The sequence below is a fragment of the Oryzias latipes genome, chromosome 4 (genome assembly GCF_053564925.1).
Source record: "Oryzias latipes strain Hd-rR chromosome 4, Olatipes_Hd-rR_3.1".
NCBI lineage: Eukaryota > Metazoa > Chordata > Actinopteri > Beloniformes > Adrianichthyidae > Oryzias > Oryzias latipes.
In genome coordinates, this window is record NC_136240.1 from 14,884,867 (window position 1) to 14,907,517 (window position 22,651).

Sequence of the window (22,651 nt, forward strand, 5' to 3'; positions counted from 1 at the left end):
TCTCTATATTACAGTAATGTTGAGTCACCTCAACATCTGCTGTCTAGATGAATGAAAAATAAGATTTTCTTTTGTGCTAACTTATTTGATGCAGCTAGATCCTCATTTTATCTGTAATGCAGGTTCACAGTTATGCCCCTGAATAGCCACAATCACTCACTTGGTTTATATACCTGCTCCTTGCAGTTCTGCATTTGTGGGAGCCTGTCTCATCTGTCATGGTAGAGAAAGTACAAGCAATATACACTCAAGTATACACTCATATTCACACACATGCTCCTAAAAGTAAAAATGGCGTTCTCAGAAACAACTCAGAAAAACTACTGTCAGGACTTAAACCAAAGTTTTGCTGTAACACATCAGTCTTAACCAACACAACCCTGTGGAGTCTTTTTAGGGACTTCCAGAAGTTCCCACAGCAATGACAAGCAGGTGCTAATTGGTCTGCTTGTTTAACTAAGAGTCTTTTTGTCTGAGCAGGATGGGAAGTCAAAAGTGACTGACACAAAGAGGGCCAGTCTCATTGCCTTTCATGAAAGGCCGTAGCAGTTGCATCTTTTCACCTTGAGATTTCAACCAGCCTTTCCACATGGAAGATGATCAGACATGAGCAGGAACTCCACTCTGACAGCTGCACCATGGGAGCCTCGGCTGCTTCCGTGCCGTGATAGAAAAACAAACTTCACTTTGAGGGTTAAAGTAAATCTACAGCAAGTATGAAAACAAAGACTTCTACATTAAAACACACAAAAAAATAAAAAGGCATTTTTTGGTTTTATTTGCACCTCAAGTATGTTCTTGCAGAGATTAATCCTGAGTGGATATGTAGTCAGAGATACACATGTAGGTTTAAATGTTTGTGTGAGGGTGGAGGGGAGGGAGGATGACAGAAAGAGAGTGTTTGCACCATATGCATGCAGAAGTGCAAGTGACGCTGGAGGAGAGAGCAACAGACAGAGGGCTCGGTGACAAGCCCATTCTTCACACTCAAGACTAATCTTTGCCCAAAGCAAGCAACCTGATGAAAAAAGATTATTAAAGGTAAGATTTTTCTTTATACAAAAGCTTCCGATTCAAAGGATAAACATAACATATCTGACATTTATACAGAAAATCACTTTCTTTTTCACAGAAAGTGTAATTGGCATGATCCTCAATTATGTTGAACCACTCGTTTTGCTTTACTTGTTCTTGTGTGTGCATGTACTTTTATCATTAATTTAACCTTTTCCAGTCACACATTTAAAAAGATAAATATATATCCAAATATCCAATGTTGACTGGCTCAAACATGCCGATATTGACATGCAGTTTCGTTTTTTTTATTCTTAAAAGGTTTTTAAAAAGCTGTTCATGTCATTTAATTTGTGCAAAACAATTTATATTTGATAATTCTAGTACCTCAGTGAACCTTCCTCAATAAAGTAAACTGACTGGATACATTATTTTATTTAAATGACCTTCAAAATGTAGACAAGAGAAACATAATATTGAAACATGATTCTAATTTCGGATTTTAATTTCAGGGTGATTGTTACCCAGCTTTAATTTGTCAACCTCAGATACAAATACCCTGCTCTTGTTCTAGATCTTTCAGTTTCTTTCTGCTTTAAATACAGCAGATTTATGAATAAACAAAATAGAAAAATTTTAGGGGAACATTTTCATTGTTGCCTAAAATCAGCATGTTGTTATTTGGAGAAAAATTGGACAATTTCTAATAAAGACTCAATTTCCTCAGACAGCATGGAAAGACTGACCATCTCTGTCTTTAAATGGATCAAAATAACACAATAACACAGGCTCCAAGTTGCTTTGAAAATTCACTGTTCAGGATTGGAAAATATCACAGAAACATCAATTTAGTTCTGTCTATAAAGGACATGTCATAGATCTCTTCCCTTTTACTTAAACTGCTAATATTGTTATATTTTTTTTATATATATTGCAAGAGGAAATGGCAAATATATATAATTTTCTAAACAGTAAATCTGTGGCAATTTGTCCACCCTTTCTCTACCCATTTCTAAATTGGAATGGGGGGAGAAAGGTTTATAATAGAGTGGCATATGCTTAGAGGAAAAATGATTGTAGTGGTAAAACATAGGCAGCAATTGAATGAGCCACTTATACACTTTTACAGAAAACATGGACTGTTCTCTATTAACTTTTTTTTACTATTTTTAAAATATGAAAATGTGGCATTAAATCATTGAGCTAATTAATAAAAATTATAACATAAAACAACCCCTTGCTTATTTCCCCCCCATATTTAATAGAATATTAGGTGCAAATGAACTTACTTGATACGTAAACCTACCATGCCGGTTGAATATTTGTAATTCAATGGAAGTGCACACTGCAATGGTATGATAACATGTCAAACTAGTTACTGTATCTCAACCATTTTGAAAACTTTTATTAAGGATGAACTGCATCTTGGCGAAATGTCAGCATCATCTGTTGGCGATAGAAAAACCTCTGACAACACATCAAATGTGTCTTTCTAGTACTTTCCACCACTTTGTGAATTGCAAACCATTTCCCAGTTAAATTTGATATTTTCTTTTAAAAGACAACAATAACCCTTCATCGGTTCCACCAAAATAAAATTGTTGAATTCTTTCTAAGCCCTGGAAAAAATGTCTGAGCTGTTTTATTATGTAAAACATATAATAATAATAGATTGTGTTTTTTATTTTATTTTAATGTTGTCCAGGTTTCTATATAGCCCTTCAAATAAAGAAAAAATTATTATAACACTAGATTCATTTAAAGAAATTGCGTGTCTGATTGCTGAAAGCAACTATTTGAATGCTTCTGGTAGGTTTTCTTTAGAAGACACCGGCATTTAACACAAGGTTTTGAAAAATTAAAGGTAATCACTTGGTCTCATTCATTTCCTTGGGGAATGTTTTTCTAGAAAAATAGTAACTATAAATAAACTATACTATCTTTTGGTACCAAAGGTAATGGCTCACTTCTCACAAGTTCTACAAAGTACGTTTGATTGCATCTTGATAGCTGTTTTCACCTAGGAGGAGAGGCCAGCAAAAATTGGAATAGACTCAAGTTGAAGGATAACGTACTTTGATTGCTTTCAGTAATCAGACAACAATTACTCTTTGACCAACAGTGCAACCTGTTTATGAATGATTCAAAGATTCTTGATTAATTCAAGGACTTAAAGGGGCAAGACATGGGGCTAACAGGAACATTTGTGTACGTCGGTTCCGAGGACACTTCAAGCTTAATGTGCTTAGAGGTGGAGTTGCTTTGAGAGATTCCGAAAATATTAAAGCAAATTGAATTCCGGGTACAGATCAGAAGCATGGGCCGGATGTGCAAAGGATCAAAAGGTAAAATTAGCTTTGAGAATATTTTCAACAGTTGGCTTCAAAGCAATACTAATCCTGAGTAGTTTTGGATTACAAGAAAAATGAAGTAAAGGTGATCAGAGAATGTCAGTTTATTATAGTCTTTTAATTATTTCTAAGTTATTTTAGATTGTAACCTGAAGACCAATGACTGTAGGTGACTTTATTGCTCAGATTTTGGTCAATATCTAATATGTTTTACAGGTTTTCATGGCATCATTAGGTCACTAGGTCTTTTTGCCTATTGTGTATGATAATACTATTTTAAGATAGAAAAACAATGTTTAAAGGCATAAACAGTCTTTTCAATACAATAGAATAAATGTTAAAAGCAGGAATGATTTCACTTCAATGTAAGGAATTTGCTTAGTTACATGGGGTTTATGAGACATGAATAAAGGACTAATTAATTATTCATCAGTACCTGGCAGCAGCATTTTAGATCAGGTAAAGACTTTTTATAGTGCTTTTGGAACATCCTTCAAGGGGCTGACTGTATAATTTGAAGCTGACAGGTCAGCTCATGTTTGCCTATGTAAGGTAATCATCTTCTTTATACAGGAAAAGCTGCTCAGCAGTTGGACTGGAAATCCATCTGGGATTTAAAAACCCAATGTTTAACACAGGCAACAGCTTTTCTCTAACAAAATATTTGACGTTTATCATTTCTAATGTTTAATCCAAGCCTGCACACATAGGAGGAGGTTAGGAGACACGCAAAGTGCTATTCCTCTCAACTAAAGGTAGCCTGCATTTGTGTTTTGGTAACTTAAGGAGTTGAACTGTAATACTATTTTGTTCAATATCTGTTCAGATGCATTCATATTTAGATACTAAAGAATTTACAACAATCTCTCAATTTTCAGATTCAGACTTTTGTAAATCATGCTTGAGGTGAAAACTTAGTTTTAGGGTTTTTGGGTAGTATAGAGTTATGGCTAGATAAAAATGGTGATAAATCAGTCATTTGTGATGGTTAGGGTTAGAGTCAGTGGCTAGAAAATGCATTCTGCCAGTGGGAATACACAAAGAAAAACAAATGTGTGTGTTTTTGATGGGTTTTTTCTGTGTGTTAAAGAAGGCCATACAGTCTCTGCATGTTTCCTCACCAGTACCTGGTCTTAAGACCTTATATCACAGGCTACTGCTGTTTCCTCTAACAAGTTTTGGCTTCACGTCCTGCAGAAAGTGATTAGGTTAACTTTGACGCATTTCTTGTCCGTGGCTCTGCACAGACCTTCAGAATATTCATAAGAATCTTTTCTACGATTCCTTTTAATTCAGCTGATTTTTGTGGAAAATCATTTCAAATAAACTTTATTAAAAGGATTATTTTTTTAATCTTAGTCACTGAGATGTAAAATACATTTAATCAAAATGGATTTTGGGACAAACCAAGACTTGATCCTGAATTTTCAAAGAAAAACACTAGTGATATGGAATATTTAAATACATTTAAATGCACTTTTTTTTTGCTTCTGTTGTTGTTTTAGGGTTTTATTAGGGCGGGCATCTGTTTATTTTTTAACGTCACACACTTTCAAAAGGATGTGTGCAGTAAAGTTGTTCTAGACATGCTATTTTCTTAAGAAAAATATTTCATCTTATGGATGTTGTAATTGTGTTATTATTAATATCCATTATTATTTTTAGAGTGATAGTCACTTGGAAGTAATTTATTCTGTTGGCATCTAAATGTGTGTCTCATTATACAGATTATCCTGTTTAAAACAATCATATCATTTTACTGGTGATTTTCAGAGCAATGAACCTTTTTTAATCTTAATGTCAATTTTTTAATGAAACATAAAAAAAAATTAAACATACATCAGAGTTGTGAGGATTATTGCACAGAACAAATCTGAGCATTGGACTTTTAAAAAAAGATATAGCAAATGTGTATAGTTTAAGCTACATTTTTAAAAAGCTACATTTTAAAAAATACTAATTTATCATATTAAGAATATACAGAGTTTTCAACTCAAGGTAAACTATTTCAAACACAGAGGAAAAGGTGTATCAGTACTAATGATGGTCAGCAAGGGGGTTGACTACATTTGAATTGAAGAAAGAAGAATCAGCAACACAAACAGGGTGTTGAGCAAATGAAGCTGCACAGCGAGAAGTTCTGGGATCCCTTGTCCTAAAAAATGCACCCACTTCCTGTTAGGGACTCAAAACAGTCTCAAGAAGCTTATAAGTACAACACAATTTATCATTTTCTTGTTGAGAGACTCAAGAATCACAATGAAAATGGCACATGGTTTGAATCACAAACCAGATAGGAGAGAGAGCACAAACTGGACCCAAACTTATTCATTATTTAAAGAAAAGAAAATGAATGCCCTTGGTCTTCTTTCTTACTTGTTTTATGAAGTCAAACCATTTCAATGAGTATAGAAAATTGCACATTGTGAAAAGATTTGCTGTTTTAAAAGTCATATCCTTGATCATCTTGTGACTTCTGCTATTACCTAATCTCTCTGTGATTTTTGAGCAAATACTAACATTTGAATGTGCACGAATGGACGGCACCTGAAATGAAATGTCAGTATAGCAGGTGTTTGTCAAATTAAGTAATCCATTCTACAATTATTTCTGTCATGCACCAATGAAATGGAGGGCAGCCAACATTGATGTTTTCATTGATAGTGCTTCTGTTGAAACGCAAACAACTCTTGATTGTTTCCCCTTAGTAAATTAGAAATTTGTCTCTCTGTTTGAATTTTTTGTTTTTCCGTCCAAAGGCTGACAGAGGACTGAAAAGAACCTGTCTTTATAACACAACTTGGAACATCTGCTGGAACATTTAACACTAGAACTATTTTTATTGATTGTTGTTCTGTTGTCCTGTAACATTTGGAATTATTCAAACAGTTATCTGTTACCAATAAACCCTTTCTTGCTTTCTCATGCAGGATGTCAGCTGCCAACTGCTCCTTTGATCCAATCACTGAAAAGGAGTGGCTTTGTTCCCCAGAACAGAGGTGTGTCAACCTGACCTCTGGCGTGAATGGCAGTCTCATTGATCTGGATAATGCGTGTCTGACAGAGGAAGAGTATTTAGAAAAGTATCTTGGCCCACGCCGATCATCTGTGTTCCTTCCCGTCTTCCTGAGCTATCTGGTCATCTTCTTGGTTGGCGTTGTAGGAAATATGCTGACTTGCACTGTCATTGCTCGCAACAAGGTCATGTGGACGCCAACCAACTACTACTTGTTCAGCTTGGCTGTGTCTGACCTGTTGGTACTGCTGCTCGGTATGCCTTTGGAACTGTATGAGCTGTGGCAAAACTACCCCTTTCTCCTCGGGAAGGGAGGCTGCTACTTCAAAACGTTCTTATTTGAAACGGTCTGCTTGGCATCCATTCTCAATGTGACAGCGCTGAGCATTGAGCGATACATAGCCGTGGTCCACCCACTAAAAGCAAAGTATGTTGTGACGCGCACCCATGCCAAGAGGGTCATTCTTACAGTGTGGGGCGTGTCAGTGCTGTGCTCTGTTCCCAACACAAGCCTACATGGAATCAGCATCCTTCACATTCCCTCCACCGGGCCAGCTGGAAACCGAAATGAAGAGATTCCTGACTCAGCCATATGCACGCTGGTGAAACCTCGCTGGATCTACAACCTGACCATCCAGCTCACCACCTTTCTGTTTTTCATTCTTCCCATGCTCACCATCAGCGTTCTCTACATGCTCATTGGATTGCAGCTGAAGCGTGAAAAGATGCACCAAGCACTGGAGGCCAAGTCTGGGTTTGGACAGGAAAGTTTTTGTAATATCCGCACACGGCAACAGAAGATACGGCGCCGGCAAGTCACAAAGATGTTATGTGAGTATCATAAACGTATTTAGGAGATCACTACATTTTTAAAAAGTACAGAGAGTGAAGCAGATTGCAATTTTGGGGAGTTGCCATTTCTGTCCTAAAGTCTGCACAGATGTGGTGCACATGTAGTTTGTCCAAAATGAATAACAGAGTAAGAATGTCAAGAAACTAAGAAAAAAGTTTAGTGGCAGGTTTAATATTCGTTGGAAACATAACTGTTGCATACACAAAAATATGCCATCAAACTCACATTTGACATTCTGAGTAATGTCACAAATAATTATGGCACAGTTGAGCATAGCATAAGATAATGAGCTCTACGACTGAAGTGTATGCTTGCGATTTAATGAGACAGGCTGATTTAAAAACGCTGTGCATTTATGTGTGGAGTATTTATTTATTTGTTCTTCACACATCTCTGTATCATGATTTGATTTTTATGCATCTGACAAAATGTTCTTAAAAGAAACGTTTTATGCAACGGTTGCTTCGAGGTTTGGAATAGACTGAAGTAAAGTCCAAATCTGTTCATATCTGATAAAATAAAAGCTCCATTATGAATTTTAAGGCATTGAGTGTTTTTTAATTAATAAAGACTTGATATATTCTGAAATAAATGTAGTGTGAGCGTGATGCTTATCAGGATGAAATTAGATGTTTTCGTGGCAACCATGAGCCAACCACAAGTTAAATTGGCTCCAAGCAGATGCATTTTAGGGTGAATGCTGCTTGCACACCACTCCAACAGTGGTTTGTTGAACAGTTGTGATGAATGAATGCTCCAAGAAGCTTAGAGGAGAGAACTGCATGCAAATGAAAGCACCCTCTTTGGAGTTGGGCTCATATCTCATCTGCAGACAACAATGAGTGTACAATTCACCTCCCAGCGCCTCCTGCTCAGTGTGGTATGCAGCTTCCCAGCAGGCAAGGCTCTAAATTTTACTGCCAGACGCCGATGATAGCTACTTAAAGCATCATCATATGCAGTCATCTGTAGTTATTCTTTGACAGAAAATAAAACACTGCCTTGACTATAAAGATTTCAGGGGGAGGTTCTTCTAAATAGAATTCATTAGATTAGATGGATGCTGCATTTTGCGCATCAGGATGATAGATTAAGGAAATTTTAATATGTTTTAATCTGTTTTCATTATGTTTATTGTCCTAAATATTGAGACTAATGTTAACGTCATCAACACCTTCCTTAGAAGCCAAACTGTGCTCCTTAAGGGCTGTTTAACGTTGCTTTTGTATACTTCTGGTATTGATTAAAGAACCACTCGGATGAAAATGGTGTTAACTTGTTCTTGTAACATTTTCCTATTGATGGAAGACATTTATTTAGATAATTAAGCTTAAAATGGTATTTCTGACTTTGTCTTTTTTTAAATCATTGTAAATCAGGAAAAAAGCAGTTTGAAAAAGATTGTATCAGTATCTTGTGGCAGGCCACAAGCTCCCTGCTACAGTCTGATGCATCCACTTGTTGATGACTAGATCTGTGTACGTTCTGGCTTTCCTTGTCTGAGCTGGCATCTGGCTCAAAACTGTACGGCTGCATGGCTCCAACATTGCTTGGCATTTTTGTTCCACTGGTTATGTTAGGTTGGCAGTGTGGGGGCCTGTAAACCAGTGGGAGAGCATGTAAACAGAAAGACAGATAGCTCAGTTATGGGCCAACAGTCCCACCAACAACTCAGAGGTGAATTTTTAATGAACTACTACCACTCTGACTGTCTCGAACGTTACATTTTTATTTTTTTTATTAATTTATTTTGCTAGAAACGGCATAATCATAATTAAAGAGCACTGGGTATGCATTAAAAAAGACCAGGGGATGATTGGAGTAGGACTTTAAGGTTGAAAAGCACAGGTTTAATGTTGGCAACCAATAACACTATTTTAAGTAATTAAAATAGTAAATAATAAAGTTTAAAAGTACATATTAAATTATGTATGTACGAAACACTTTGCAAATTAGTTGATTAAAATGTAATATAATTAGAAATGATTGTTCCTGAACTTTAAATTTAGGTCACAATTTATGACTGATAATGAAAAGGGGTATTAATATTTCACAGGAGCTCCTGCATGGAGCACCAGGATGGTCTTTGAAGTGTCAAAACTGTTTTTTGACAAATTTACTAAAAACTGCTTTCAAAAAATTGTGCTCTTTTTTCAAATTTAAATAGATTGTTGATTCAATTTGATTTTGTTGTCCATCATTCAGTCTTTCCAAGTTTTCAAGAATGAATTTAGAAATCTTAAAGGAATAATCAAAGATTTTTGGAACAGGACATTTTTTTCATCAATCTGCTTTTGTTTATGATGCTTCTCAGTACTGAGTGATCTTTAATCTTTTATTTTATGACAGCTACTTTAAAAAACTGAAAGAGGAGGAGCGCTGGGATCTTCAGAAATGCTTTAAAACAGGCATTTAAAAGATGAGATGTCCTTAGCGTATTTAGCTTGATATGGAGGATTAAATAAGACTGATTGTTCAGGATAAATGATGATAAAGAGCCCCATAAATGACGCATAGCCTCAAGGGAAGCACTTAAATCAGGACTAGTCATAACATGCTGGCAATCTAATGAGTGTGGATCTCATGAGAATTTCTCTTTCTTTTCTTCTTCTTTTTAGTTGTTTTAGTTGTTGTTTTTGGGATCTGCTGGGCACCATTTCACACTGACCGCCTCATGTGGAGTTTCATTAATGAATGGACTGACAGCCACAGGGAAATCTTCGAGTATGTGCACATCATCTCGGGAGTGTTTTTCTATCTCAGCTCGGCAGTCAACCCAATCCTCTACAACCTCATGTCGACACGCTTCAGAGAAATGTTCAAGGAGGTCATGTGCCACAGGCAGCACAACATCACGCCCAGGAAAAACTCTCTGAGTGTCACCCGGCTGACACTGCGCAGCACCCTCAGCGATGCACCGCTCAGCAACCGAACCGCCGCTGTTGAAACCGAGGGCGGAGATGGAGAACTCAGAAAGAAAGACGAGATTACTGAATCAAAAAAATATTAGCAAAATGATCTGAGGTCATGTGCAGTGGTTATGCCGTTTAGGAGGGCATGTCTGTTCTGACCCCGTGCATTCATCATGTGTAATCTGCAGCCATTATCTACAGGTTTGTGTCAAAGTGGCATCTGAGTGGAAGCATTGTGGAAAAGGGTGAATCATTGCACAGATGCTTTCAGACAGCGTGTGTTATTTATAGGATGTCATTAGGAAACTATTGGACAATGTATTGTTCACCCAGCACTCATACACTTACACAACCTCCTACCTTTTCTACAAACATCTGTGAAAACCTTAAGTCATTGAAATTGTCAACCTTTGAAGTACGACTTGTGAATGTACAACTACATGTCTTACCCAGTAAAACTCTTTTAAATGATAATTTGATTAGTAAGCACTTTTTTCAAAATATTACTACAAAAATAGCATTTAAAAAAGCAAAAATGTACAAGTTGGTACAGGTCAGTGAAAAGGTAAACAAATAAACACACAAAATGTGCTTATCTTCATTGTGAATGTATTAAACTCTATGATACGATTTGAGAACTACACAGTATACTTTATTAATGAATATATCTGTCTATTTTTGATTCATTAGATGGTTGTTTGCTCCAGAAAATGTCATTTGTGTGCTTTATTTTATGTGTTTATGGTCTGGCAGTATAAAAGCACCATTTTCCTTTTATTAAAAAGCAGGTAATTTCAGTACATTTAGCTGTATAATAGCTGTTTCATGGATACATTATTTTTCATGTTCTTAGCTCAGTGTCAAATTACAAGATTATGTTGAAAACTTTAGCATCTGTATGATGAATGTATTTATAAACTACACAAAGAAATGTTTGGGTGTATGAATGTGGGGGTAGAAAAAGGGTTTCGTTTTAAAAAATGTGTGGCCCACAAAAGTTCGGTTAATCATATTCAATCAAGGTAAAAAGTTCATAAGCTGTTGCATTTAACTCAGTAATTTAAAGCACAACTTACATCAAAAGCCGTTCCCCTTTCACTGCAGCATGTCAAAGCTCCTCATAGTAGAGCAGGGTTCATTGCAACTAATTTGAAAGATTCATCTCAGTCTTTCAACAAAATAGAATAGGGGATGTAACTCAATAGAATTGTTTTGTCATCTAAATTAATCTTTATTATTACGGTTGCAGTGGGATTTCTCTGACTTCCTATAGTGATTTCTATATGAAGTGCCACCGCTCCTAGTCAGTGCTGCTGCACGACTGTAGTGTAAACACCTTGGTGGGAAAAAGGAGTTTTAGAGGTTTGTTCATATATCTGCAACCCTCATTAAAAAAAACAAGTCATTACTGGTTACAACAATGAAAACAATAATCCTAAGAAAACTAGTTATTTTTAATTCTGTAATAAACCTGAACAGAGTTTTTGTGTAAATTGTAGTTGAAAAAAATGAAAGGGTGTATTTCAGATGTCTGGAACGTAAGGAGAGCAAAACCATCTCTCTCAAGCATGGCTCCCACCAAACGTGTACTGAGCACAAGCAACAGTGCGTGTGCAAAATAGAGCAGGTCTGACTGAAAGTGTTGCAAAGTAACTTTAAGTAGCTTCTGTTTACATTGTATTTATCAGAGAGATAATTTAGAGATTTGAGGAATAATCTAGCAGGAAAATGTGTCAAAAGAGAAGAAAGGAAGCAAAAACGTTGCCAAAACAGCGTACTTCACGAGCGCTGATATTTTTATAATCTCTAAATGAGTATGTGAATCCTATTTCTAAATTACTTGTATTTTATAGTTTTACAGATTACATGTCGATTTTATAATCGTCTTCAAACCTTTTTCAGATGTGTATGCTTTGCGTGGGGCAACAATTGATGTCTAAAACTGCACCAAAACACCTCAAAACAGAACTAGTTGTTAATTTAAAGAAAAACTAAAAGTGGTAGTTAAGTTTCATTTTAAGAAAAGAAAATTTCAAGTTACATGAAATGTCATTCACTCTGGTTGCTGCCTGTGGCTTCCAGAGCAGTGCCACTGAATTTCCCTCTAGAAACAGAACTGTAATATAGATCCATTTTGTAAGCTTGTGGTAAACATCCACAAGTATGATGTCTCTTTAGCACCTATATTACTTAAATGTGTCTGCTCTATTTCTTGCCACATATTATAGCCAGAGTCCCTCACTAAATAATATTTTAATGTGTTTAGGGTGGAACATACACTTTGGCTTAAATGAGAAATAGGAAACATATTTGCATTGCTTTGACACACACATATCACTCCAGGTGACGTCCTATGGAGAGGTCATATCTGCAGAAGATGTGACACAACAGAAAGTTAAAGTAGAAGGTTTTTTTTTTCATGCTGCAAGTTTGGCTAAGTGTCACAGCATCAGTGGTTATTAGAAAACGGTTTTATTTTTTTTTAGACCAGAAGACATGTGGGCGTTGTATGTGGGAGTTTGTGTAACTGGTTTAATTGGGTCTGCAGAAAAAGTCCCGAAACACTTCAGAGTATAACGACTGGCTGGATTTCTTCCAGGAAAAAGGCCACTATTTGAACTGCAGTGTGTAACTCCAGTACTTTCTGAGTCAGTTCAGTTTTCCCAAGTGTAAGAGCAAACTGAACCAAGTGCCAAATGCTTTAACCCCTTTTCTCATAAAAAACCCCTCTGGTGAGAGGCAACGCTGACTAAATTACTTTAAATTAACTTTTAAACCACTTTCCCAAATTCATCATCCAGAATACCAAAGTGAGCAGAGAAATTTGTCATGAAGATGGGAGCTACAGACGGGGACAAGTAATGATGGTGTCTGGTGTAAATCTGTACATATTCTGTGGGGCTCAGTGGACAATGTAAAAAGTGTGCCATTGTATATAGTCAATATTTGAACTCTGAGGAATATTTATCCATTGAACATGTTGATGACTGCTGCTTTTTCAGAACTTTTAGTCATCTGAGTAGGTCAAGTAAACTGTATTTCTATTTCAAGTCTCAAACTCCTGCTTTGATAATGGACACTCAGCTGCATGTGATGGTTATTACTGTAATGTTTATGTTTGATCATTTTACTTTGGAACGTAAAAGCACCAGTAATGATCTTCAGATCTGTTTTTTTTTTCTTTTGGGTTCTTTTCTACTGTTCACGTCTTTTAGTGTGGTGGATTTCTGTCATATGATATATGTGTTTTATGATGAGATCTTTTGTTTTGAATGTATTGTGTAAAATTCACAATCTCAGCACGTTCCTGGTTGCCATCATCGTTCCTGGCTTTGCAAAGCTTTTAGTCGTGATGACAGCCATGTTTAACTGGTGTTGATCCCTGTTGTATTTAATAAACCTATTGTTATCCAATTTAATGCCTATGGTGATCCTTGGATTTGCATGTCTTATACACTGAACAAAAACATGAATGGAGATGTCCCCAGACCAACCAAATAAAACAAAACGTCACATTTTAGAGTGGGTTTTTTTTTGTGGCTACTCTAAGGCACACCTGTGCAAAACTCATGCTGTCTACTCAGCATCTTGATACAGCACACCTGTGACATGGATGGATTATTATTATTTTTAAAAAGTCATTATCACCGACTTAGACATCATAGGTTTGTCATCTCGTGAAAAAACGAGAGCAAAAACAAAAGTGTTATGTTTATATTTTTGTTCAGTGTATATCAATTGTCAAACAGGGTAAACGTGGCTTTCAATCAGTCTAGAATTGTACTGGTTACATAATAACTAATACAACACTGCCAACATTTAAATCCCAATTAAACCTTTGCAAACAGCTTTTTTTGTAGAATAAATGTATTATATTCATGCTCTAAAAAATAAAAGACATTTTACTTATGTGCATCATTATGTAGTTACCTGCATGTGACTGTGGACATGAGTCATTTCTTATTATGAGACAACGACCACACTTTTACAGCAGTGCAATTAAACTAATTTTACCTCCTTTTTCATCAAAAAACATATTTACTTGTTTTTTTTGCTGTTTCCATGCACTTACACTCTACATTTTGTTGCTCCAGTTAGTTTGACAGGATAAATTAAACTATTATAGATATAACTACAGTTTTAAAAGCACTAAATCTTCATCAAGACTCATTTCTTATGTGCTGTTTGGCAAGTATCAGATATAAAATATGGTGCAAATTCCAAAGATGCCTGGATTTATCAGGATATTGAATTTTAGGATTTTCGGCATATTAGTAGCTGCAAAATCCCACCAAGGCACGTGGCACACCTTTGTTATTTCTTTTCATTTCAATGAAGTCCACTAAGACTCTTCAGTTGTTTTCATTATATATATATTAAAAAAAAGAATATATCTATATCTTTATCTATATATAGATATATAGATAGGTATATATAGATATATATAATAGAGAGAGAGAGAGAGAGAGAGAGAGAGAGAGAGAGAGAGAGAGAGAGAGAGAGAGAGAGATAGATAGATAGATAGATAGATAGATAGATAGATAGATAGATAGATAGATAGATAGATAGATAGATAGATAGATAGATAGATAGATAGATAGATAGATAGATAGATAGATAGATAGATAGATAGATAGATAGATAGATAGATAGATAGATAGATAGATAGATAGATTCTTTTTTTTTAGACCTGTGACTTTGGAGAAAATGCTATAAAAAATGAGACAAAAAACACACAAAAGGAAACAGCTACTTACACAAAACACAATGCAGTGAATACATATAAACCAACACTTTGACTAATTGGGTAAGTGTGAAAGACATAATTGGAAGTGATGACAGCTGGTCATCCTGTTATTAAAGGTTCTCAAAGAAAACTTTTTGTTTTATCCGAACAACTCATTAGTAAACAGTCTTGCAAATAACAATTAAAAGCTATATTAAGAATCTCTTAAAATATGTACGAGATAATAAGAACTACAGTTTTATCATCTAATAATGTAAGTAGAATATTGTACTTTATAGGGGCTATCTCAACTTTGAAATAAGATGCTCTTTGTGCCCTTCTTAAATTCTCTATAGTCTGATTCTTCCAGAATCGGCTTTCAGATATAGTTCAACCAATACCTGGTTGAACTTTTTCTAATCATTGTGATAATAGCTTGCTTCCCCTCCAGACTTTAAATATGCCTTCCTATCTCTTTCAAAAACATCTCTTCATCCAAGCCTCCTAAATCCTCTTGTTAATTCAAAAGATGGCCTTTAGCATGGAACAGAACATTATGGAGTACCACTCATGTTATTAATTGCCTAAGAACATCAGTGATGCTGTAAATTGCATGTACGGTACTTGTGTCTGTGACACAAAGGTATCTTTTTTGACCAGAAAAAATCCAATTTGACTACTCCCCTACCTCTGTTCACTGACATCATATGGCCCTGCCTCACTGGTTATTCCGTTCTTTTACTTTATGCCCACGAAATTGAACAAAAAGGCTTCAAAAACAGGGAGGAAAAAAATCAGGGATGTTTCACACATCCAACATGTAAATGTGGATAAAATACTTATCTGAAATGGGATTTATCCGTGTGTGACGTAGTCTTTGTGTTAACTACAACTACTTTTTATGTTTTGAAATATGTAAAACCTCCTTTTTTGTCACAAAAAAGCTAATTACACCAACATCGGCCAACTCAGCAACATTTAGCTTAAAGGGCAAAGGATTCTGACCTGGGTGCATTATTTTTCAGACACTTTTAGAAAGTAGGATACAAAGAAACTCGTACTTGAAGCTATTCTTTTCAAATGGTTGAAATTCTAAATGTAATAAAAAATATGTATTTGCTCATTTTTGCACACTAAAAAGAAATTCTGTAGTATTTTCAGTATTTTTGATAATTGGGGAAGTTTAAAGATTTTTTTTGTTCTTTTGACCATAATTGATCGTTCTCAGGGTGTGTGTTTATTTCTTGTAATTCTGTAAATTTACTGTTTAACACTTGTGCTATCATAGGCACTTTTCCATTGGGAGTTGGGTCATCTAGACCCACTAGACAGTGCTCTGAACCTTTTTCCTTCAATGATTTGTGATCTTCACTGGTGTCCATGGATTACATGAAATCGTTCCACCTTTATCCACCTTTGTCATGGTAGGGAGAACACGTTAATGTAAGGGTGGGGTCATCTAAGATAGCACAAGGGTTAAATAGAAGTTTGGACTGAACTGAAAAAAGGGGTTTAGAATCGATAAGTTCTCAAGCTTCTTCCAAAGACTTGTTTTTACTTTGTATGTCGTAATTTATCATTATACTTCATCAGTTATAAATAAATATATACAAAAATAAAAAACAGTTGCAGACCAAGAATCCCAGAGTAGTATTCTGTTCAAGAAGAGCAAAACACATGAAGTAGCTTCTCTTTCTTGTTTCTAGTCATCTCCATTTGGTTCCTCAAAGCTTGTACAGGTTTCTAAATAACAATTTCTGACAGTACATATAAAGTGGCTGTAAACCCTAAAAAAAGGGTTCTCTATATTCATATTGCATAATGCCTTTCTACCAAAGTTTCAAGGTTATTTAGCCCTTTTCATTTGAACTGGCGTGCGGTCAACTTTATAAAGCCTGAAGACCAAAAAGGTTACATACATATCAAGAGTTTTTATTGCAAAAAAAAACCTAACTGAGCTAATTTTTTAATTAGGTAAAAAGGTGTCTCACTTTTTTATAATCCTGCAATTAAATCTACTGAATGTCACATCATTGGAATGAAGACAGAACATTTCTCTTTATTTACATTTTTAAAAAGCCTGTTGCTATTCACACGTATTTCCGTGAGACCAGCACAAAAAGTGATGGAAATTTATCTTGACCACACGTATAAAATGTGCATTGCCAGCATATATTCTAAGTGTGTTCAAGGTTGCACTGTGTTCCTGGTTGCACGTATTAAAAATTAAAGTTAAAGTCCCATTATCATTCACGCACCTAGGTGTGTGAAATGTGCTCTCCATATTTGATCCTTCCCCTGGAAGAGCAGTGAGCTCCAGAAACTGCCGCACGCAGGAACCATTTGGTGGTTTAATTCTAACCTTCACCCTTCCTCTGGGTCTGTGCAGCCAAAAAAAAAGTCCAGGGCTGGCCACACGTATTTAGAAAATTACGTGATAGACACTTTCTTTTAAAAACAGGGAGAATGTTCGATAAGAGCATCAGTACTTGAAGTCATGATAGCATCTTTAGACTTTGAAATGAAACATTCCTAGGCTAAAATGGATAGAGCTCCATGCAGTTTAGAACAGAAACTGTAGAGATGAACACGATGTCAAAAAGCTCTATTTTTTTCACTGGAAGCTTCAAATAGACTTTTCCATACATATCCTCAGATAAATCTATGAAAAATAAATGAGGTCAGGCTTTTGTTTAGTGTTTTTCCAAATGTTAGAAAAAGGCCTTTCAGCACTTGAAGTGATTTGTTGTGAAGAAAAAATGTACCCTTTAAAAAACCTAGATACCTGCCTGTATACCTACTGAACGGCAATCTGAATGATAAGGAGACAACAGAAATAGAAGCAACCTCCAAACCTTAATCTGTTATAGAAGGTTAGTCCCCAAGTTCAGGAACGTACGTCATACGCTTACAAAAAAAGTTTTCATGCATTTTCATCAATGCTAACCTGTGATTACTCTTTCAATGTATTTTAATAGCATAGAAGTGTTATAATTTGAAATCATCAATGAGCGTTCATATACTGAACAAAAACATAAACGCAACACTTTTGTTTTGCTCCCATCTTTTATGAGATGAGCTCAAAGATCTAAAACGTTTGTCCATACACAAAATAATCATTTCTCTCACATATTGTTTTCAAATCTGTCTAAATCTGTGATAGTGAGCTCTTCTCCTTTGCTGAAATAGTCCATTCTACCTCACAGGTGTGCCATATCAAGGTGCTGATTAGACAGCATGATTATTGCACAGGTGTGCCTTACTCTGGCAACACTAAAAGGCCACTCAGTTGTAACACACAGTGCAATGCCACAGTTGCTGCATGTTTTGAGGGAGTGTTCAACTGGTGCCAGCAGGAATGTGCATTTGAGATGCACTGCCTGAGGCAACTGGTGGTCATAACAGATAGATTACTTGCCACAGAATACCCTGAAAAAGTGCTGTTTTGCCATGTGCTTTTGTGATTCTTAGAGATAAAAGCATGATTTCATCCCATCAGTTACAGAATTCATTCGGTAACCTTAAAGCTACGCAACAAGTAAATGTCTGCATCTTTTAGGCTAAACTACCACACTCTGTTCCGGATTTAAGTCAAACCCCATAAACCAAAGTCATATTATTTTATATCATTGAATTGACACACAATGACAGTTTGGGCGAAACAAAGGCTGGTCAGTATGCCTTTTTTTCATAAAGTTTTTTGCCATTAAGCACTCTGAGGAGGAGGATGGAGATTATCTGTCCGGTGTATTTATCTCTATTTTTGACACAGATTTTTAAAAGGATTTCACTTCTAGCACAGTTTCAGACTAAAAAATTAAATTAATTTAATTTATTAATTTAATTAATAATTTAGAGATGGAAAGTCAAATAAAGGAATTTGGCTCTAAATTAAGTGTTTGTTCTCAGTGTTAACACATGTTTTTAATTCCAAGAGTTGATCACAATGAAATAGGACAGCAATGCCATTAGAGAGAATTTCCGTTGTGGAGCTAAAATCTGCTAATGAAAAATGAAAAAAAGAGTGTTCTTTAATGCAACTTTCCTATTTAGGAATGGGATGTCCTTTGTGTTTAATTGAAATCTTTTTATATTTGTCTTTTTTCTAGTTACAGCATAAGTTATTTTGTTCAATCTTCCATGCAAATGCAATCAAGCTTTATTAAATTAATTCATACAATTGCTTTATAAATCATATAAATTGCAATTAGCAGGTTAATAGTAAACAATGATATAGCAAAGCCACTTTTAAATTTGTAAGACACATTAATGACCTTAAAATTAGTTTTATTTATCAAAAGATTCCAAATATAAACCACTGACCCCATTTTAGAAAAATAATGAAAAATTCAATGAACAATTCATATTTATAGTTCTTTATTGTATTAGAGTGCACATTTTAACATTTTATTTTTAAACAGCATATTTTTTGTTTTTACTTGCATGTGATGTTCTTTATCAGGAGATAAAAACAAGTAAGTAGACTTTAAAAAATGACTTAAACAATATTTTGTGTGATGCTTTTTTTTTCTTTGCACCATTGTTTTTTTATGTAGCCTTCTTAGATGGTTTTTGTGAGGTCAGTTCACAAAATTTAGACTTTTTCCTGCACACTTGCACCACTTTTTATGATCTTATTTTTTTTACTTTCTATATAAATCAGCTTATTACATTAAATTAAGTTGTTTTGCATACACTGGGTGAAAAAACATTTGTGTCAAATTCATTTATTCGCTAAAGCCTCACTGTTTCTATCAACACATATTAAATTGCAAGGTTGTATCAACATACATATTTGATGGAGGATACTTTAGCAACTGCCAAGCTCTTAAAACAAATGGTAATACATGCAGGGCACGCTCACGCTCCCAGTTTCTATCTTGAAAGCACAATATGTTCTTATTGCCTGCAGTTGCAATAATAAGGGGCTGAACCAGCCTTTGAAAAGATTGTTAGAACCTCAAATAGTATACTTTTTAATTGTGTGGAAATCCATTTCTTTCAATCAAAATGTTGTTGCAGGAACATTGTGACCACCAGGCAGGTAACTGACATGAAAAAGTCCCTCTTTGCTGTGCATGTGGAAAACAAAGACAATTGGTTTTCCTCCATTATGAAAAGAATCGCTTTGAATGGAATTCAGTGCCACAAAACAAAATATAATTTGTATTGGTTCAAATTTGATGAATTTAAATTTTCATCCTTTAAGATTTATAAGAGAGACCATTGTTTTAAATTAAATTAAATTAAATTTTAAATTAAAAATTGTTACCAACAATTCTGTCCACAAGTCACTTGATCTGAACATTTATCAGATGAAACTTCTTGTTTCTAATTTTTTCCTTAAAACTCGTCTCTTGAACTCGATCTGGTGTGACAGAATATAAAACAGACATGTTTGTAAGTAAAAATGTATGTGTTCAAAATTGTGTGCTTAAAGCAAACTTTAGTAAACCAAAAAGATGAGAATAAAAGGCATGGTTAAAAAAAATCCCATTTACCATTTATGCATGTATTCATTTGTCAGCATGCCATGTGCACAAATGCTGCAGTTTAAAAGTCTGTGTGATGCACAAAATCAATTGATGCTTAGGGATTCAGATAACATTTCCAGGCATATACATGTATACGAAATTATTGTGTTTTTCTACATAATCATGAAACAAATACATCTAATTTTCATACTTTAATCATAGAAACAAGCAATTATGGTGATCTAACAGTTTGTTTCCCATATGTAAAAGTTAGATAAAGTGCATGGTTAAAACCGCTGAAAGAAATTTGAAGATAGTCAACTGGCACCACTGACAAAACCAAACCAGTGAGTCTGTTGCTATGATGCTAGCTTTGCACCTAACTACACAAGTATGAATTAACTTTAGATCTCATGGAAGCTATTTATACATTGCTGCATTTGGTTCGTCGTCTTCATGAGAAAGATGAAAAATTGACCTTCTTGCTGTTATGACCCTCTTTTCAGCATTGTCACTCCCACATCACGCTAAAATATCACATGATGTGGCCTGACAGCCACTGAAAATAAAACATTTGTTTCACCATATTGCTAAAAAAAAAACATCAGAACTTATTTACATGTACATTTTTACATAAATATTAATCATAAAGATGTCTTTGCTTGAATGAAATTTTCTGTTTACAACAATAATAGGGTGAAATATAGTCAATTACAGACAAAAGGAAAACTGAAAAATAGTTTGCTTTAGAGGGAAAGAACACCAAAAAAACTGCATAGAAACTGTAAGCCTTTATTGTCCATAATTACACTAACAGATATGTATTAAAGCGGACTCACTTTTAGGACTGCAATTCATGCAGGCTAATAATTATTACTCATTTATAAATAAAGTGTCCATAAGGGTGCTGAATACCTATAAATACAAAAGAAACAGGAAAAACCTTTCTGTCCTTATTACATGTTGAGATTTTAATTGTAGTTTGTATGAGATTTTACAGAATAAAAATATAGGTTATTGGTTGCTGTAAGTGGCTTTTAAAGTTTCATCTAGGCTAATTTGGGCAAACTCACTCACATTTATCTGGAGGATTTCATTTTCTTTTTTTGCAAAACCGTCATCAGATCCTGATCAGATTACAGTCTGCTCATTAATGGATCATTGCAACGCCCATCAATCGTTGAATGTTTTTCTTTTTCAGTCATCCAGCTGTTGCTTTGCTTATCCTGTTGCATTTCTGTGGACTAAATGTCAACAAAGCTGCTGGACAGCTACATCCCCTTTCCATGTGGTTATAGAAAACATTTGCATAAAGACCTTTTGCTGTATGAATTTAATAAATCAACCCTCCACCTTGCTTGATTTAGTTGTGTGCTACTCATTTTGAACATCTGGATTGAGTTCATAAAAGTCCCATCATTCTTTGAGGCCCTTTTAATAGGGACAGCTGTTGCTCATCCAATTGTGCCAAAAATCAACATAATTATGAAGACCGTGTAATGTCATTGTATCCTTACAAGCGCACGTTCTGGAAAATGTTTCTTTGAGAGTAGGAAGTAGCCATAATGTTGCTTTTATTGCTTTTACAAGTTCACTTTATTAGCATGAAATGAGATTCAAGTAGAAATGTGCCACCTGCATGCCTCAAGTCCCATTTCCTCACCACCCACTTTAATAGGTACTCCTGCAAACTCCACAGGAATTTATTAGACCTGCTCATATTTTTGTTTTACATTAACATTTCTTCATATACGCAAGTTTGAAATGTCAAGACTGTAATGCATAGTGGGTTTTTTTTTTCTGTAAGGGCTCATAATAGTACAAATCCTCTGCATATTTCTGGACATCCTTGTTCACAATCACAATAGGTCCTTACAAAAAGCATTTGTTTAATGTCTGATCTGGTAAATCCACTACAAATATTGAAATACAAAATGTTTAAAGACCCACTCCAATCGTCCTTTAATCTATTTCAAAGAGTTCCAAGTGCTCTTAATATTATCCAATTTTAGCCAAAAACATTTTAAAAAAAAGTGTAATTTTCTATGACATATTTCTGCAGAGCGGCAGTAGTTCATTTGAAATTCACCACCGAGTTGTGTTTGGGACCAGAGGCACAGAGCAACCCCACCCCCTCTTCCTCTCTCTGTTGCTGAGAGTTTTCTGTTTAAGTGGTGCAGGGAGCTATTCGCCTCCCTGACTTGTTTTTTACGTCATAAATAAGATCTTTTTTTCAAACAGCATTTTTTTCTGCACTTGATTCATGATTTGAAAAAAGAAAGTGATAGAAATGTAGTTTTGAGAT

At 35.1% G+C, this 22,651-nt stretch overlaps 1 protein-coding gene across 1 annotated transcript; it reads left to right on the top strand.

Annotated features, from left to right (window-relative positions):
* Positions 1–919: 919 nt before the first annotated feature.
* On the top strand, positions 920–10,388 carry nmur1a (neuromedin U receptor 1a). Its single transcript, XM_020700469.2, has 3 exons — positions 920–1,041; positions 6,296–7,212; positions 9,853–10,388. Exons 2-3 carry the CDS (start codon positions 6,297–6,299, stop codon positions 10,242–10,244), a joined length of 1,308 nt encoding a protein of 435 aa, XP_020556128.1. The 5' UTR covers positions 920–1,041; position 6,296; the 3' UTR covers positions 10,245–10,388.
* Positions 10,389–22,651: the final 12,263 nt, after the last annotated feature.

Bases quoted from the DNA above. Each gene is read 5' to 3' on its own strand.
- nmur1a (XM_020700469.2), top strand. From the start codon at position 6,297: ATGTCAGCTGCCAACTGCTCCTTTGATCCAATCACTGAAAAGGAGTGG. The intron at 7,213-9,852 runs GTGAGTATCATA...TCTTCTTTTTAG, and splicing joins GCAAGTCACAAAGATGTTAT to TTGTTTTAGTTGTTGTTTTT.